The sequence below is a fragment of the Anas platyrhynchos genome, chromosome 2 (assembly GCF_047663525.1).
Source record: "Anas platyrhynchos isolate ZD024472 breed Pekin duck chromosome 2, IASCAAS_PekinDuck_T2T, whole genome shotgun sequence".
Classification (NCBI taxonomy): Eukaryota; Metazoa; Chordata; class Aves; order Anseriformes; family Anatidae; genus Anas; species Anas platyrhynchos.
The window spans coordinates 137,695,856-137,711,055 of record NC_092588.1 but is presented as its reverse complement, the minus strand read 5'-3'; the positions used below and the strand labels follow the sequence as shown (position 1 = coordinate 137,711,055).

The following is a 15,200-nucleotide window of genomic DNA, read 5'->3' as shown; positions in this document are numbered from 1 at the left end:
ATTACCTCATCTGGAGTTTGTTTTTTTTTTTAAAAAAAAAAAAAAGAGGAATTTTCTCATGCAAAATCCAGAATCTTGTTTCTGTCAGGTTTAGAGATCTCATCTTTCTCCCAGTTGGCAGTTTTCTTACACAAGTTTATGGATTATCTATGGCAAACTCTCTCTTACGTATATTAAACTTTCTTCTTTACCCTAATTTTCAGAAGGGTCTGCATGCCTCCCTAGGTTTTGCCATCTCATCAGGTAGGAGATATAAAATTGTCTGGCAATCCCTACAGATGTGTTAGTTGAATACTAAAGTACTTGCCTTATTTCAGAGTGAGATTAGTATGGCTCTGGGTTCTTATATGAAAAATGAATCTTGGAAACATAAATTTGATTTGTTTGCTGTTGCCAAAGCATTGAGTTTGGGGAGCAACTTAAAAGGAATTTACTTCTTTTGGTGTCTGATATCATGGTTAAAATTCACTCTTATTTTGTCATTACTGCTGCAAGTGAATAAAATATGAGTGCAAAATTTGATTTTAGTATGAGTCATCTGAAATATGAAGGCTTATTGTTCTCATCTTTCTAAAGATTTATCATTCATAGCTCTTTTTAAAGGTAAGAGCAATCCAAATTTCTTCAAGTTAAATCCTAATGCAAATATATCATATTGGTCTGTTGGGACGTAGTAGTAGGGAACAGATTTTCTTATCTTTGAAAGCAACATAATACACTTTACAGTTTACACTGAATGTATGTTAGAGGATACAAGCTATAAAGTTTTGTTTTAAACAAGCAGAGGTTGAATGGCTGGTTGCTATTTGCACTGGGAAGACACAAGGTAAAATCCTGGTCCTGTAGGCTCAGTGACAGATCTTCAGCCTCTAATACCAGGAGGGCCATGATTTCACCGGAGAGATTTGATACTTAATGCAGTGTTCACCCAAGAAGGTTCAAAGGCTCCAAGCTGACAGATATATTCAGGCTCTTTTTATTTTCTTGCAGCATGTGTTCCATACCAGAAACACATGTTGTGCAGAGCTCTATTGATAGTGGTGCCTTCATCTGGGCTGAAGTGCTTTAGCCCAGGTGATAGCCTGCTGTTCTCAACGAGTGTCAGATGATCTACCAAGTGATCAGATAAGCATTTTATTCTCTTACTCCAGCCAGTATAATGCTTGTTATTTGGTGCAGATGATTTACAGCAAAATGCCTGTAATGGCAACTGTAAAACGTTGAAAAATGATAGCGCTTTTATGTTGTTTCATATCTGGACATGGCAGTGGATGTTTGCCAGCTCTATAGCTTGATGTGTTATATGCACAAGTTCTTTTGATGTTCCAGTCTCAAGAAGAAAATATTTGCTTGAAGTTGGGCAATGCTTAATATTTTTGCTTCTTCTGAAAAAGATCAGTGGTTGCGTTTTAAAAGTTTCCAAAGATTTATTTGGAAGTTTATAGTTTTCTTTCAGACAGTGCAAGGGGGAAAGTGGAATAAAGATTTTAATATTTTAAAATCAATTGTCGACAGTATGTACTTAATTATCAGCTAGCACCTTACATTTTTTGCAGTTAGGATAATATATTCGAAAAGAACAGAGCACATGTCCTTCGTTTAACTCATACAGCACTGGGTTCCCATTATGCAGGCTGATACAGATATTTAACTTTAATGGTATAAGTAATCCCACAGACATCAGTTATATACAGAGTCATGTATGTGCTTACATATTTGCAGCACTGAGGTCTTTATTTTCATCACCATGGAATAAAGGTCTGTATCTTGAACAGAGGTAGATGATACATAGATGATTTTGATGTGGTTATGATAAATGTTATGATAAATGCTGAATTTTTTATAGTAAAATGTATTTCTATTGATTTTGATAGGCTTGGAATTACAACTATTGTACAACTGGTTGGATTTCAAGAGAAAATATATTTTTTTCTTAGAGATTATTATGGTAAATAATAATGCAGCACTTGATTAATTTCATGTGGAAGGTGAAATTACACTTTTTATTATGCAAAGTCTAGAGTAACAATAAACAGTGTTTTTTTTTTTTTCTATTTTAATTTCTGGTTCTTGAGCCTGTTTGGAGTTTAACAAGATACAATTTCTTTTCTTAATTGTTTGATAGGGTCTTCAGAGGCCATACCTCTAGTATAAAGTTTTTGACCAGTGTCCCACAGTTCACAAAATTATTTTCAGACTCAGGCTTATAACTCATTTATAGCTATTACATGGTGATGAGTACTTTTATTTTAAATGTGCTTATATTCCATATGAAATGTGTTTGCACAAACATTTGTAAAGTGTAAAAATAAATGTCAATATTAATTATGACTCCAAGCTCAAGGGAGCTTTTACATTTTATTTTCAGCTTTTCTGCAGAGCATGCAAGAACATCATTCTACAGAGGTTAGATGGGAACATACAGTACTAAAGAGTTACTGTCTTATGGTCACTGTAATAAAATGAATAAGATTAGAAGAAAGCCATCATAAGCAATAAAATTAATAGCATTAGAATAATTAATTTAGCTATTGTTTCTTAAAGTAGCAGATAAAACTATGGAGAAATTATTTTTAAGAGTGTCTTTTAAAGGACAAAAGGAAAAAATGCGTCATGAGATGCTTGTTATCAGGTACTGTGTTCTGAAAGAAGAAAAAAAAAATTAAAAAGGTAAATTAAAAAGAAATAAAAGCTCCCCTATAGAAATACTTTCATAGAATCACGGTAGTGATTCTAAGTTAAGACTATCAGACAACATCTGTTCTAAGGCCAGCTTGCATTTTATTTCCAATAGCAAGCAAAGCGCTGTCTGTAACTCTGGTTGGCTTCACCTTCACCTCCATGCCTGAGCCAGACGGCATTCCTTGTCACTCCATTGCACACCCAAAAGGCCAGAAGTCAGATGGATCCCGTCTTATGTCTGCAAGGTGTGCTTTTCACCAGTCTGACAGAGAAGCAATCACTGTTTTCAGCATTCAGTATAAGAAAATCTTGAAGCTCTGAAGAGAGAAAAGCCAAAATGCATCTAAAGGACAGTGCCAACATGCAACACGTAAAAATTCCACTTCTTCATATTGGCCACCTTAGATGAAAACAGATAAATCTCCCCCAAAACGTTCCCTGGCTCTGATCCTGCAGCACTAAACCTACCACATGAAGAACAGAAATCCAAGCTGAATAATGTAGACTTGTCTTAAATCAAAATCATATGTAAAAGTGTTGTGGACAGCATGGGGTCGAGGAGGGACAGTCTTCTGTGGAAACGGTGAAATGAGGCAGGCAGAACTGAAGGGATGCTTTGTTTCTTTCTTCCCCTCCAGCTCCTGCCTCAGCTCTGTGGGTGTTCGGGACTTTGCGGTGCCAAGCTGTTCACCAGGAATTGTGTTAGCAGCCCCACCAGGCTCTGTATGAAAGGAGGCAGCCCTGGGGCACTAGTTCTGCTGTCAGTGCACACAGGCAGGAGTGGGACTGCGTGTAATCTTCTGCTCACTCATAGAGCTGCTCCATGTATCTCAAGCACTTAGCACAGTCATTCGCTAGCTTTCAGGAACCTGAGACAGCAAAGGGGGAAAAGCTGGGGGAGACAAGATAGTTTGCAAGATTTTATATAGGTCCATTAGCTGTTGGTCTTGCTTCTGCTTCAAGAGAGCAGAGATGTGGCAGCTTTGCAGCAACTTTCTCCTTGATACAGAATGGAGCCCATTTCTACTGTTACATTCATTGCTGATAATCTAGGGATTATATACACAATGCCCTGCACTTCTGTAAGATTAAGGCTTCTTGTTTATATTTCAACATTTGTCAGACTCCAGCTGAGCTACTGAGCTACAGGAAATTACACTGAATTACACTGTAAAGGCGGAACAATAGGAGAAAGTTAGGGACGAGGATTATGAACCCACACAGTACAAGCAAGGCTGAGCACAAGGCTGAGCAAGGCTGAGTACAAGCAAGGCTAAGCAACATTGCTTACAGTGTGGCCTCAAAAAAACCCAGATGTTCCTAACTGGATCCATGCTGACTGATCCTCTAATAGGTATCACAAGAAGAGTTAGATTGTCTTCACAGCCTAAGAGGAAAGAAAGCAGAGCAGGCAACTGCAGCACACACCTAGGAAGCAGTGCATCGAAGTAGACATAGAATGGCTACCTACCTGTAGATCCATACATACCTGTCAGCTTTACTCAACCCTAATGGAATCCCCAGCCCTTAATGAGATCCTCTGTTTCCACTGATTTCAGCAGGGTCTCAAACATGTTTTTTGACCCCATCTAATTTTGAACAGTGACCCGAATGCAGCACGTTAGTTAGAGTCTAATTGCTGTGCTCCTGTGCAGTCAGTAGGCAGCCTTGTGAGCAATCCAGATCTTAGATAACACCAGGAGCTCACCTTTCCCTAAAAGCACCTCATTGCTGAAGGAGTTGCCTTAGCGTGGATGAAGGTGGACCTGTGCTGAAGGAGGCAGCTGTGGATCAGTCAAATACTATCTCAAATCTGTAAACAAAAATATTTTGTACAAAAGTAGGATAATCTCTGTATTCAGAATGTGTGATTTCGTTAGACAGCCTCTCTACCAACCCATTTGTAGCTGGCCGGCAGCTTGCTGGAGTCCTTTTGTCCTGGTTTGCTGATGTTGCACAGCCTGGCCCGGGGCAGCGATGCTGACTGTGTTTCCTGTTGTATTAACCTCAGTCACGTTATGCCACTTGGGAATTTGGCTCAGACTACCCATACCAGAAACGACTACATCCAACTTTTGCAAGCAAATGGGTCTTCCCTGGGGTTTGATCTTACTGTAAAATGGAGTCAATTGTTTCATGAAACTTTACAGGATAGAAAGCTCTGCTTGCACTTGCTTTCCGCTGTTGCTTGCAAGTGGCACAGTAACTGGGGTATCGCCTCACTGCTCCACCCCCACAGCAAAATGCTTGGATACGTGGTAGTGTTAGCACAGAAGGGAAGCCCAAACCTTACTTAAGTAAGGTATGTTCATAGCTTCACATCCTTCTCAAATAATGCATATATTTTTAAGGTAATTTCTTGCTTGTGGTACTACAGACTTTGCCAGCAGAGGAAGCACGCAGTATACATGAATTGTGGTGGGTTTTTTTGTGTTTTTTTTTTCAATCAATCTCAGTTGTGTCTGTCATGGTGCTCTTTGAATTTCTATCAGCACTTCGCAGCCCTTTCGTCTGTGTTCATGAGGAGTTTTGAGAAGTAGAAGGGAGACACTTTCTTCGTTGGGCAGCTGAGCTCATTGCTTGCTGCAGGCTTCATGCAGCCCATCGTGTCCGCATCCCTTCTGATTGCCAGATGAGCCTTTCGCTTTAATTCATCTTTTTCCTTAACTGGCCTTTCTCCGGGAGGAATCTCTGCAGACAGTTCAGATGACCTTTTGCTCATTTTCTCTGCCCTTGCATTTTAATGCCAGATACAGTGCCACTCTGAGACACAAGGAAATCCATTCAATAACACTTATTAAATAAGCACTGCTATTGCTGAATCCAGTGATACAGAGCCTACAAAGTTCTGACGTGCTTCAGAAACCTCCCAGAGATGGGAGTGGTATCCTTGCAGTTACTCAAGCAACACACTGTTGGGACCCAGGCATGGGTTTTCATGGTTTTTAACTAACTTTGTTTGCCTTGAAATAAATTTCTCTTGCTCTAATTGGCTAACTAATATTTATTCTTTGCATATGCTATACTTTTGTCTTGCATTACATTAAGTCTTATAGGGTAATAACTGTTTACATTTTTTATTACCATTTTTGCAAGTGCTGTGTCAGAGTGAGGATAGTTGGCTACACAGGTGATGTACATGGAGAAGACGATTACAAAGTGTCTTCCAGTTAAGCATGGATGAAAGATCTGCTGGCACTTACAGCATGAGAAGTCTGGGAAAGATCAAGAGGAAGAGTAAAAGAGGAAAGGGCTAGAAGTTGCAGAAAGGCTGAAATTTGCCATCTTCAAGGAGAAAAGTGACAGAGACACAGAACTGAATTAATTGGGAACTGGACTACAAAGTCATGTCCAGTCTTCAAACTTAGCGTGCTGTCTCATGAATTAGCAAATTAGACTTATCCTAAATTGCAGGTGTATCAGCCACTGAGCTAATAGGAAAAAAAAAAAAAAAGAATTTGCAGTGAGTGCAGATCAGGGGCTGGGCAATAGCCAAGAAATTTATTAAGAAGAGCAGATTTCCTACCTGTACCTCAAGCCTCAAGCACTAAAGAGGAAGATAATTTGAGAGTTAGTGTAATCAGATTGCAAAGCAAACTTGTCACCTTGTCATGAAGAATAAAATAACTTCCATCTGCCACATACTTATCCTGTTAAAGAGAGACTAGGAGTAAATGAAAGAGGTCCAACAGAAAGTCCCAAAGAAATTTAACTTCCCAGCCTAACAATTAAGACAAAAAGAAGACAAAAGTTTGACCCAAAAAAAAAGAAAAAAATAAAGAAGAAAAAAAAAAGGGACATAACTATGTCTGAAGAGATAAGAAAAGCTCAAACTCACTCCTTCTCACTGGGGAATGGCAGGGAGAGAGCAAATATTAAATGAGATTGATGAGGAGTCTTCCAAGCAGAGTCTGACAGCATAGTATAAATTTGTCTACAAGGTACAAAGGGGGAGAGTAAGGAGGAGGTTCCTTGTATGGATGACCCCAGAAGGAGAAATAAAGAAGGGTTATTATTACTCTTTGTCAACATGAAGGTCTAAAGAGGGAAGTTTGCTGATTCAACTAAAACCTTCCATAAATTGTTAGACACACCTGCTGCTTTCTAGAGCCTCAGACAAGGACAGACAGTGGGTTATGCTTATCTCCCATGCACGTAACAGGAGGTACGCTCGCCTCCTTTCAAGGAGCATACGGGACGTGAGGCTGCATCACAAGGACACTGTGTTCTGCTTGAGTCTCCTTTTTGGACTGTTTAGCTAAAGCAGAAGTCCTAGAAAAAATGTATACAGGCTTGTCAGCAGAAATTAGAATAACACTAATGTAGCTGGTATCTATTGTGGTTTGAATTAAGAGTTTGGGCTGAAGTCAACCATTGTTTCAGAATATTTCTATATAAGTAAGTTACACTGGTCCAGGCTGTACCAGCATACATGCGAGGAGATTTTTTCTTCTTGAAACTTCTTGAATTATCTGTACAGAAGGGGTTTTTTTGTTTTTTTTTGTCTTTGCTGTGTTGTGTTAAGGGGAAATGTTCCTTACGTCTGAGATGGCAAGTGCTTTTGTAGATGTGCAAATCCCATTTCTAGAAACTATCATGAACAAGAGAAAATAAACTTGCAGTAAATTAAGCCAACATGGGAAAATTCCAAGCAACGTGTGTTTCTAATCTGCAAAATGCTATTGAAACTTATAACCTGTGTATTCTACTGTCAGATTTGCTTTGCTTATTTTTTGTTCATTTAACGTATTCTCTTCGTTTCAGATCAGAACATCTGTCATTTGGTCCACTCCAAATGTCTCCTTTGTAATCCCTTTATGGGTTATAATACTAGCGATTCTTCTTGGACTACTGGTACTAGCTATGCTGACCCTAGCTTTATGGAAGGTATGTTTGTGTTAATACTATTTCTGTTGCCTTAAGGAAAAAAAAAATCTGAAAAGTACTGGAAGATGCTCACAGATAAGGAAAATAAGAGGTTGTGATCTTTAATGGTTTGGAGGAAAAGCAACAATACACATGTGTCTTCTTTGTTTTGGCATTTCTGACATGCTAGTGTCACTGACCTTTATGTAGGGAGCATGTTTTCAAAGTCCTCCCTTATTATTACAGTGTGGTTATAAATGGGCATACGGAGTTTGGCTGTTTTCCCAAGACCTATGATCCTCTTTTTCAGGATGTTTAGGTTCATAAAGAAGTGACTCTAACTTTGTTTTCTCTGAATACTTAAGGAATTTCCAGTTTTTGTTAGCATATAAAAACACTCCCAGCTTTGACAATAAATTTTTAGATTTCCTTTTATATTAGCGTGCTATATCTTCAGTTTTCTAAGGTTTCTAGGTCTGTGTTGGTTTTATACTCCCTTCACAGGTTTTAAGACAAGTTACTGGAAGCTGCTACGTTACGGGGAACCAATGTAGCTTTTTGCCATCCTTTCAGTTACCAATCAAAGAAAAAACTCTTTGTCTCTTTGAAAATTTCATAAATTAGGATGTAACTCATCTGCTTTGAGCTGCCTAAAGGTGGTAGATCAGGTGTGCAGCCTATTCTAACTGTCCATATTCCCTTTGTAGTCTGTTAACTACAAGAGCAACGAAGTATCTCTAGAACAGGTGAGGATGATAGGAGTTGCCTTTTGGTAGTACTCTGCTTTGACCTCTTGTAAAGCCTATGTAACTAATTACAACCAGAAGACTAACTTTAAGCTAGTTACAGTTTGGTGACAGTAAACTCATCTTTAGTGATCTTTAGTCTTGGTTACAACTTTCTGTGCACGTTTCTGAACACTTTTTATATGATTATTGTTATTGTTGTTATTATTATGTAAATATACCCTGGGCTGCATCAGAAGCAGCATGGCCAGCAGGGCGAGGGAGGGGATTCTGCCCCTCTGCTCTGCTCTTCTGAGACCCCACCTGGAGCCCTGCGTTCAGCTCTGGGACCCCAGCACAAGGACATGGAGCTGTTAGAGTGAGTCCAGAGGAAGCCACAAGGATGGTCAGGGGGCTGGAGCACCTCTCCTATGAAGACAGGCTGAGGGAGCTGGGGTTGTTCAGCCTGGAGAAGAGAAGGCTCTGAGGAGACCTTACAGCAGCCTGCTAGTACCTAAAGGGGGGCCTACAGGAAAGTTGGGGAGGGACTCTTTGTCAGGGGGTGTAGGGATAAGACAAGGGGTAATGGACTTAAACTAAAAGAGGGGAGATTTAGATTTAATATTAGGAAGAAATTCTTCACTCAGAGGGTGGTGAGGCCCTGACACAGGCTGCCCAGAGAAGCTGTGGATGCCCCATCCCTGGGGGTGTTGAAGGCCAGGCTGGATGGGGCTTTGGGCAACCTGGTCTGGTGGGAGGTGTCCCTGCCCATGGCAGGGGGCTGGAACATGATGATCCTAACCATTCTATGGTTCTATGATGATTCTATAATTATTTGTCTATTCTGATATGTATTCTGAGTTAGTGTCTTGCTGCACTGAAATTGACAGTTTCCTCATTAGTGTCAGTCAGTACTGGCGCTCAAACAAGCCTCTACATTGCCTGCAAAGACAGCTTTCATACAATTTGAATTTTTAAAGCTATACTTTGGAACTCAACATCTTGCACCTAAAACTTTCATTTTTTATATGGAATGATTTGAACAGGAACAAAAACAGTTCACAGTCTATCAGGTTGCCATAGACTGTACCCTACCTTTCAGCTTGAGCAAGCAAAGTATGAAACAGCAGCTGAGACTCCCTGTGGTTTTCTTATCGTGACGCCTTTGTTTCTGTTGATTGTTTTCTGCAGTGTGGCTTCTTTGACAGAGCTAGACCCCCTCAAGATGACATGGCTGACAGGGAACAACTGACAAATAACAAGACTACTGATGCATAGAGGAAGAGAGTGACAGATCAAGTCAGAATCCTGCCTGCGACTAGAAACCATGAGGAGTAAATGAAGGTTTCCTTCCACCAGTCTTCTTTTGTACCTGTGAGTGACATGGTGTCATAGCCTGATCTATGCAACGTTCTGAGAACATGCCACATGATGGCCATCCTTGCCAAAGAAAGCAACTTTATCACTGCCTTAAGAACATACTCACCACTGAACAGAATGTTTGTTCCATATTTCAGTCAGTCTGCATTTTACCAGATGCTTTTGAACACGTGTGGTATACTGAGGCACTTCCAGAACAAGCCCAAATCTCCCAGGGAGAAAACGCCTGCATTGCTGTATTGTCTAGAAGATGGACCAAGACAGAGCTTCTGAACACTACTGTATCACGCAGAATACCTTTGACACCTCCCTAAGAATAAGAACTTCTATGAAATTATGGCTCAGGGAGACAAGCAATATATCAGTACTGTGAAAGTACTTCTGAAACACAAAGGTAGTCTATAAAGAACTGTATAGATAGGGCACAGTTATTTATTTTCCACCTTTTCAGGATAAGTATCTGATATAATCATCAGCTTAGATTTTGAGAGAAAAAAAAAAAGCCAAAATATAGAAATCATGTACTTACCTTGCATGTAAATAGAAAAGTAAACCTATCGTACACACAGAGCACATCTTTCTTGGTTACAAGGTGTTTTGCAGAACAGAGGATTTATGCAGCTTTTTACAAGATAAGGCATAGGATAAGCAAGTATGTATTGTATCTCTTTCAACCCACAGCTGGCAGCATTGCACGCAGATAACAAAATCCATGTGCAGCATAATACAGTGGATGAGTTACCTGCTCATCCCATTGCTGATGGCTGCCACCTGACACAGGATGCAGTCCTTTGTGAAACACTGACTTAAATTGTCACAGGCATGCCTCTGTGGTCTTATGGAGAGGATTTGGAGTATTTTGGGGCTAGGAAGAATTTTCTTTGCCATTGCCCTGTCATTTGGTTGAAACATCCTCTTAAGTGGCTACTGCTGGTGTATCTTCTGTTGAATTTGTGTCACAGACCCTAACATTTTGCTCATCTAAAGAAATTTTTGTTTTCATTTTATGGACTACAAGCTAGCAGCATATTTAAAGAGTTGAAGAGATTTCACTGAAGTTTGTAGTAGAAGATAATTATTTCTTAAGCAATGTCTTGTAGGGAAGGTGAGCAAGGATTGTATTTATGCAGAAGATAGGATGCCAGCCAGCTAAGTGTGAACAAAAGGGAGAAAAAAAAAAAAAAAAAGGAAGATATTTTGAGGTAAAGAGTAACAATATACACAATTGTTTGTTTGCTTGTTTGTTTTTCTGACTGGAGGATTCTGAAGAAGAGAGGCTTCATTCTTTCTCTCCAGTGAGCAAAAATAGCTTGATCCTTATCTCAGCTGGGGTTCTAAGCTCTGGATCTATGCAAATTTGTGCCTGAAAGCTCAAGTCTTCCAGTTCTGGCTGAGTGTGAAATTTGCTGTCTTGTGTAAACGTCAGGAGCAATTGTTCATTTTCTGAAACATCTATCACATTTTCCATCGCCTGAGCTCTTTTTCTCTCCCATCCATCTCAGCTTCTCAAACGGTCAAATGGCTGTATCCCTTCAGCCTCTGCTTGTCTCCTTTTGGATACCTGCCCTCCTGCTCCCTGGGACTTTAGGACAGGAGTAGCCATGAGACATGGCTGCTTCCATCAGTCCCACAGGACATTTTAGTCTTACCACTTCTGGCACACAGGCTGACCTGTGAAATCTAAGCAAGAGCTAGGAAACCTAGACAGGTGTGTTCCGTCCTCATGTCTAAGGCAAACTGGCAAGAAGTCCTTCATGGAGTCTTTAGGTTATCATTTTCATGCCCTCGAAACTTACTGAGAGGAGGAGACACAAGCATCAGACAGTGGCACCTCTGCTTCTTGAGACCTGACCACCAAAGGGTTTGAGAAATCCGCTGATAAATGCCACCACACAGCAAGCCCCTTCCACCTCTGCGCACCTCTGTGTCCTGCACATTCCAGGTGAGATCAACCTCCTGTGAAAATGACAGTGAGCTTCTCGCTTTTGTAAATATTGTGTTGTTGTGTGTAGCAGATTCTGACCTACGGTCGGCTAGCTCATTAAATTCACGACGTTGGCACAACTCTGATGAAATAGCACCATAAGGAGCTACCAAACATAGGACTTTTGTACGTGCAATACTTTATATTACTTATATACCTGAAGCATGTTTACACTGGCATTTGTGGTTGTTTTTTGAACTTCTGGATATACTGATTAATGACTACAATAAAGAAAAAATAATAGGAAAAAAGAACAAACTCAGCTCTGTTCAGTATTTGTTCCAATGTGTTTTCAATCCTGCATTGCCCTGAGGATGGGACTAGGTGACCTAATGCGTTCCTTGCAGTTGTAACATCTATGGTTCACTTTTGAGCAATTACTCTCCATTTTAATGATGGGCAAAACATGTTCAGATACTAAATTTAAACCAAAAAGAACCTCGGTGACTGCTGGGCCTGGCTGGAGTCCATTGGCTGCAGCTGTATAATGTCACTGGAAACCAAATTAGAGGCACATGATCTGACAAACAGTTACTTTGAGCAAAACTTTGTTTTAGATTTCTACATCCTTGTAGATTAAACTTCCCCCGTGGAAATGTCTGGAGCCGTGTGCTGTCAAGGACTGCAGTCCTGGGTCCCAGCGTTTGTGGACAGTTTTGGCTGCAAATTGCAAACAGCTTTGCAAAGGAGATTTCTGGGTTTCAGTGCTTGCCAAGAGTGTTTATCCCCTGGGGAGATTGCATCCTGGATGTGGACACTAGCAGGCAGTTAACATAATCGTTCCCCCCAGTATATTAGCAATGTGCTACATGATAACCTCTGCCACAGCCCTGCAGGAGTGAACTTTTGTTTCAGTGATGTCAGCTTTGCAACGAGCTCCTAAATGCAGCTTTCTGTGCAAGTAATGCAGCCTTACACCTCCAAGTGTATGTGGTGCGCTGCTAATGGCTGAGAGCACAGCAACAGTCAGGAGAGTGGAAAAAAAAAAAAAAAACAACAAACAAACAAGAGGCTGCTTTAAAACCTTTTAAAACTGTTTACTGCTGTGGCCAACACAGTGGTCTAATAAACAGAGACATCCATCCATTTCATTTCACGTGCTTATTGCAGATTTTGCCATGCAGCAAACTTCTGAAGAGTGTTGACTTTTTAAAACTGTCAGGTGACGTTTTCTGTTTTATGAAAATTTCAGAATTTACATAATCGGGACTGGTACAATTGAATAACTCATCACTTACAGATTTAATCTTTGAAGGTATGTAGCAAATATAATTTTCCTCTAGCCACCAGGTTGTTAACAAAAATTTTCTCTTTTTACCATTCTGCAACTCATTTACATTTTTTCTGCCTTTTCCAAGTTTTTTTTTTGCACTCAGGGCCACTACAGGGTTCCCATATTAAGTATCCTTTGAAAATGGCACTGAGTTTCTGTACCTTTTAGCTGTGATTTTTTCATTCATTTGCAAGAAGGATCTCCTAGTAGTCACAGCACATATTAGTTAAAAAGCCTTTGGGGAGCCAGCAGAACATGTAGCGATATGCAGTGGAGAGAAAGCCCCAGCTGCTCATGAACTAAGGTATTCCACTACTTTGTAGCAAACTTTTTTCTTTCTTTTTTTTTTTTTTTAATGAAATACCATCTGACAAACTGCCTTTAGGAATTGTTTATGAGTGAGTGTTTTATTTATGATTGTTGGCGAAGATCCATATTAAAATGTAGTGTAATGGTAGTGCCTCTTGACAATAAAGAGTCTTGAATTCAGCTTAGGCAGGCGCCATGATGTGACACAGCAGGAATGCTTTTAATATCGAAGGGCTGTTCTTGTTTTGACTTTATGCTGCATTTGAGGGGCACTTAACTGTTCAAGATGCTACCCTACTGTACACAGTGATTTTTGGACGAGAATGGAAGTAATTGTTCAGCTCACTTTTCAGATGGTTTCATTTGTTTTCGTCATGCTGCATCTACTTAACCGATGCACTGCATTTCATTTGGTTGAGTATTGTTCCTTTGTTTCAGAAATGGTTGGTGAAGCCTGCCTCGGCAAGGCTTTCCAAAGCCGGGTTGTGTCAGGCAGTATTGCTCTTCCAGCAGCAAGCTTGGGATAACGGCAGCCGAGCAGAATTCAGGATGCTGTGTGAACTGCTCAGTGCATCACAGGGGATAACTCATTTTCCAACAGTTTTGTAAAAATTCAGCCCGAGTCATACTAACAGAGCATCAACCTCAGATTCCCCATTTCTCCTGAAAGTCAGGGCCAGGCTGGGCCCTCTATTATTGCTGTAAGCAATCCTCATGACTAGGCTGGGGATGGAAGGGCAGGCACATCTTAGGCTTGTGTAGGAGAAATAAAAGGCAATCAAATCACGCGAATAGCAAAAGTACAAACAGCATCTGTCTTCTGATGCACTCTCCTGATCATGAAGGTTTATATTGAATTTTTCCCAGCAAAAGCAATCTGCTCATCATCGGTCAGCAAGAGCAGAAAATAATCTCTGAAGTTGCAAAAAGTTTCCATGAATCTTGTTTCCTTTGTAGAGTTCTTACATTTTTACAAGCATGTATGTGATTACTCTTGACTCTTTAGATAATTCATAATTCTGGTGGTGGTGTCGGCTTTTAAAATTTTAATAGCATTTAGGAAAAGTTAGGTCAGCATCGTAAAAACTAAAAGAGAAAACATATTCAAACTGACAGCGAAGTCTCAGAAGAGACCCAGGCTTAGATCTGGACCTGACTTTTCCGTTTTTAGGCACAAAAGGGACATCAGGAGATACCTCAGGTGCCCGCTGAGACTTCCACAAGTGTTACGGTTTTGTCATAGCAAACACTCTGATGCCAACTCATGCACAAACAGCAAGTTTTATTTTTAAAGATCCAGCAGTGTATTATGCCCTACTTCATGCCCTGGTAAATCAGAAAAGGCAGAGCATGAGCAAGTGGAACCATCAAAGCAGGAAGAGGGATGAGAAATGCTTCATGAACACCAGAAAGAATTTTTCCTGTGGAGAAGGACAAAGAGTAAATTTTCCCAGAGCCTAAAAGAAGGAGAGATTTGGTTTTCTAGAGGAGAACACGGAACCATTGCAGCACTGTCCTCCAAGCATAACTGGTACGAGTATAAATGCAGGTCAACCGGGCACAAAGGGCTTTAAGCAGTTAAGGAGGCTGCAGGCAATTATGTTAACTATAAATAACTTTGATAAAGAAATAGAAGGTAGGGGTGGGAGGCTCTAGAGGAGAAAGCAAACCTTCAAACACGTAGGTGTTACCACAGGAACAAGACGAAGGTTGACTAGTAAGATGGATGGATTGGAAACAAGGCTCAGCTACAGCAGATGAGGAGTTGTGACCCCAGCAGATAACACGAGAAATGATCTACTGCAGTGATTATTTTTTCCACAATGACCAATTGATTCATTGCTCATACAAAGTTTGAGGAAGAGCATGTTCCTAGTAATTAAATAACGAAAGGAAAAAATATCCCTGCAGCTGTGACAGGATTATTGGGTTATCTGTGAATCCCTCTTTTTCTTAGAAGAAGGGCAGTATTCACTGCGTT

The 15,200-nt window shown here is 40.3% G+C and overlaps 1 protein-coding gene across 1 annotated transcript in view; it reads left to right on the top strand.

The window, feature by feature from the left end:
• ITGA8 (integrin subunit alpha 8) overlaps positions 1-11,895 on the top strand; it is a 110,024-nt gene extending 98,129 nt beyond the window's left edge. Inside the window, exons 30-31 of the mRNA XM_038174267.2 lie at positions 7,447-7,569; positions 9,465-11,895. Of these exons, the coding sequence (XP_038030195.2) occupies positions 7,447-7,569; positions 9,465-9,551 (210 nt within the window). The 3' untranslated portion in view covers positions 9,552-11,895. The remainder of the gene's footprint in view (positions 1-7,446; positions 7,570-9,464) is intronic.
• The last annotated feature ends 3,305 nt before the right edge of the window (positions 11,896-15,200 follow it).